This window comes from Hemicordylus capensis, chromosome 3, assembly GCF_027244095.1.
Source record: "Hemicordylus capensis ecotype Gifberg chromosome 3, rHemCap1.1.pri, whole genome shotgun sequence".
Lineage (NCBI taxonomy): Eukaryota > Metazoa > Chordata > Lepidosauria > Squamata > Cordylidae > Hemicordylus > Hemicordylus capensis.
This window is the reverse complement of record NC_069659.1, coordinates 156,459,896-156,463,558: the sequence shown is the minus strand read 5'-3', so window position 1 is coordinate 156,463,558 and position 3,663 is coordinate 156,459,896. Positions and strand designations below refer to the sequence as shown.

General features: G+C 42.2%; 1 protein-coding gene across 1 annotated transcript; it reads left to right on the top strand.

Moving 5' to 3' along the window:
- Positions 1-359: 359 nt before the first annotated feature.
- Positions 360-3,402, top strand: LOC128351463 (claudin-34-like). Its single transcript, XM_053311036.1, has 2 exons — positions 360-985; positions 2,147-3,402. Exon 2 carries the CDS (start codon positions 2,166-2,168, stop codon positions 3,132-3,134), a length of 969 nt encoding a protein of 322 aa, XP_053167011.1. The 5' UTR covers positions 360-985; positions 2,147-2,165; the 3' UTR covers positions 3,135-3,402.
- The last annotated feature ends 261 nt before the right edge of the window (positions 3,403-3,663 follow it).

Sequence of the window (3,663 nt, the reverse complement as noted above, 5' to 3'; positions counted from 1 at the left end):
AGGTGCTGGAGTCCCTGGACATCTGGTGGCAAGTGGGCTACAGGACTCAGGATCTTCAGTTGAGCAACCAGGGCTGGAGACTGCAAGGTTACTGGAAGAAACATCACTTAAACGGAAAAAATATACTATTTATTATTTATTTATTTATTTATTTATTTATTTACACAGTCAGACAGGTGTTCTGGACTGGTTTGTTTTATCCAGACATTGAGTCCTTCCCAAGGACCTGGGATGGCTGAATTTTATTGTCAATGTTGTTGATATTGTTATAGATATCGTCGCAGAATATAGGCTGTTCCCAGTAAAGTTGCTTTATTATTATTATTATTATTATTATTAATTAATTAATTAGATTTCTATACCGCCCTTACAAAAATGGCTCAGGGCGGTTTACACAGAGAAATAACAAGTAAATAAGATGGATCCCTGTCCCCAAAGGGCTCACAATGCACCTGCAGGGAGTGGTTCCGTGCACACCACTACTCTAAAGTCAGGCAGTCAGGCCTTCATGTACTTTCATTTGGTTGTGATTACAAATTACACACACACACACACACACACACACACACACACACACACTCTAATTTGCAATAACAAATATTTCTAAATGCATTTTACATAGCAAATGGAATATGAAACAATTCCCTGTCCCAGAAGGCTTCCTTCTCTAAAAAGAAGCCCAAGGGAGACATTAACAAGATCCTCTGGGAAGCTTGCAGTTCTAAATTGAATAGGCACAGTTGCTCTCCCCTCGCGAAAAATAGGACCATCTCCCCTTTAAAAAATGTGCCCCTTTTAAAGTTAGCAGGGTGGTTGGCAGCATTCTAACCGGCTCAGAACTCTAGAGAGGAGTTGCCGTGGCGCCCAGCTCAAACGCTCACAGGTCTTCCTTTGGCGAGGAAGGCAGCTTGAAGACCTGGATCTTTGCACGCTACGCTCTTGAGCCATACATACTGGTACATGCTAAAGTACTTCGCAGATACATGTAAGTATATGCTATTAAGAGCTCCCACCTTCCCAAAGAGTAAGAAGTCCAGTGGTAGCGCTGCACCATTTTCTTTGGCTAAGAAAGCACTTGAGAATTATATTGTCCATGTAATAATGGGTTGTATTTCCAAGACTAAAAGTAGAGCATAGCTGAAGCCATGGACTTCTGTCGCAGACAGTAAAACTGCTGATCCTGCCTCAGATTCCCAAAGAGAACAATTGCTTGGACTCACAGCTTTCCAGGCTGCTTCTGGTCCAGCTAAACCTAAACTACCTCAGATTCTCTCTCCCTGTCTCTGCACCTGTGAATTCCCCCACTCTCTTCTGACTGATTTAATCCTCCTCCACCAGTTGCTTTAAAAATACAGCAACTGAAGGCTGCTGAGAAAAGGCCATTCATTGAGGTCATTTACACAATCAAAAAATGGGTTCTCCCTGGTTTTGGGAACTCCCAATTTTCAGTTGTGAGGAACAAGGTAAGAGGAAATCCTAGGTAGAAGTGATTGTGTGGAAGCAAGGTTGTGGGAAACGCTACCCAGGTTTTCCTCCTACATTGTTTCCACAGAATCACTTCTACCCCGGTTTCCACCTACCTTGCTTAATCACAAAATTGGGAGCACATGGTACACACCTGCCAAACCCTGCTACAACACAGGTTTTGGTTGTGTGAATGACCCAGTGACTTTGGTTAGATGTCTGTTAGAGAAAACTGCAGCAAAAGGACCATTCACGGTAATCAAGATAGCCAAAGTTGTGTGGGTGGGTGCAGATGCTGCTCAAAGTATAGAATCCGCTCCTTTTCTGGGCACGTAACCTTTCAACCTAGTATTTGAATCTTGACCTGTTGACCGCTTTCCCAGGAGCCTTTTCTACTTCCTTGTAAAAGGACTGTTGGGAGCTTGGTGGTGGGGCAGTTTAAGTAGCTTCAAGAAGTCTGCATTCAAAGGTGGGGAAACAGTTCCTGACACTTATAATGGAAGAGGCAGCAGACTTCCATTCTTACGTTTGCAGGTGGGATATGTGATGTTCTAGAACAAGGTTCAAAGCTGAACAGGGTCCTAATTGGTGTCACTCCTTGTCCAAACTTTAAAAGATGTACTTACATGTGTATAATGGCATATACATATATATGTGTGTGTGTGTGTGTGTTTTATCCCAGTAAATCTGCAGTTTCCAAGATGGGCGACGTCGTAATGAATACCGTAGCATCAACTGGTGCAGTATTAAAAATTAAGAAATGCCTGGCTGAGGTCAGCTTCTTTCAACTCTGTGCCTTTTTCCTGAGCCTTAGTGGATGGCTTATGTGTATGACATCCGCAATCCTTGTCCAGTGGAGAGTGTGGCACTTTAGTAACCACTATGGTGGAACCAGCATTGCTTGGATTGGGATTTGGGAAATCTGCCGTGTCGATGAAGATCCGTCTCTTGATGAGCAAAATCGCATGAACTGTACAGCATTCAGCAATCTACACACCTTCCTCCCCAGTGAGATTATAACTGCCCAGAATCTCATGGTACTCGCTACCATTGCGGGGGCAGTGCAAACAGGCTTTCTCTCTGTGGCCTTCTCCAATATATATAGGAAGGAAAAACAGAGAAAACACGTTGCCAACCTTTTTTTGATTGCAGGCCTTCTAAATTTATCATCGGGAATAGGTGTCTTCATTCCAATTGTTTGGAATATGGTTTCCGTCTTGTCAGAAGTGCCAATTTTCTTCCCTGAAGATTTCCATTTACCACATAAACCAGAATACCAGTATGTTGGAGCTGCGCTTCTGGTTGGGCTGATTTGTGCTATTTTCCAGATCTTGAGCGGATGTTTTATTCTGCGCAGTAAGCATTTGGCAGTCAAGAAAATATCAGCAATGGCAACAGAGGCATCTGCAAGGGCAAGTGAAACCACTCTTTGTCAAAAGTGTTCATTGTCCTTAGTGCCTAAAACCCCAAAGCCAGAGGAATCTGCTTCTGTGACCATCGACAGCCCATTGGACATGCGACGCACTGTAAACCCATCCGTGATTGTCCAGATGGATAACTTCTCTGAAGACGTGACCAATCCCAGAGAGCCTGTTCCATCATTGCCCCAAAGTCACATTATATTGGTGACTCCATACATTGAACCAACAGTTGGTGATGAATCTAAATAATCAGATTCTAAACACACCAGGACATGAACTGTGAACATTTGAAAGTTATTGAAACCTTGGAAAGGGATAGTGGGTCTGTTTATGTTGCAGGAATATTTATTTGTTTGTTTGTTTGTTTGTTTATTGCTGTAGGGGTTGTTTTTATACTTTGGGGATAACTTTTGTGCTGTTAACAATAATGGTTGTTTTCATGGTATAGGCTACAATTATCTTTGATAGTTTTGTGTTTCTCATCTTTTATTAAAAATATCCACCTATTTTAATCACATGGTTGGCTCTTGCTATTTCATTAGTATGAAACAATGTACAATAGCTTGATAACTAAAGTGCCACCCGGTCACATCACTGCCCTGCCTGAATACCCAAACCACAAGCAATTCAGGGGGTGGGGACTTCCAACTATCATGAAATTACCACTTTAATGATGGAACACCTATGTTGTAAGGTTCTTACTCTAGTGTTTCTGGCTGATCTGCCAATGAAAGCAATTAACTATCCAAAATGATAGAAGGGATGATTAGTTTCTAAA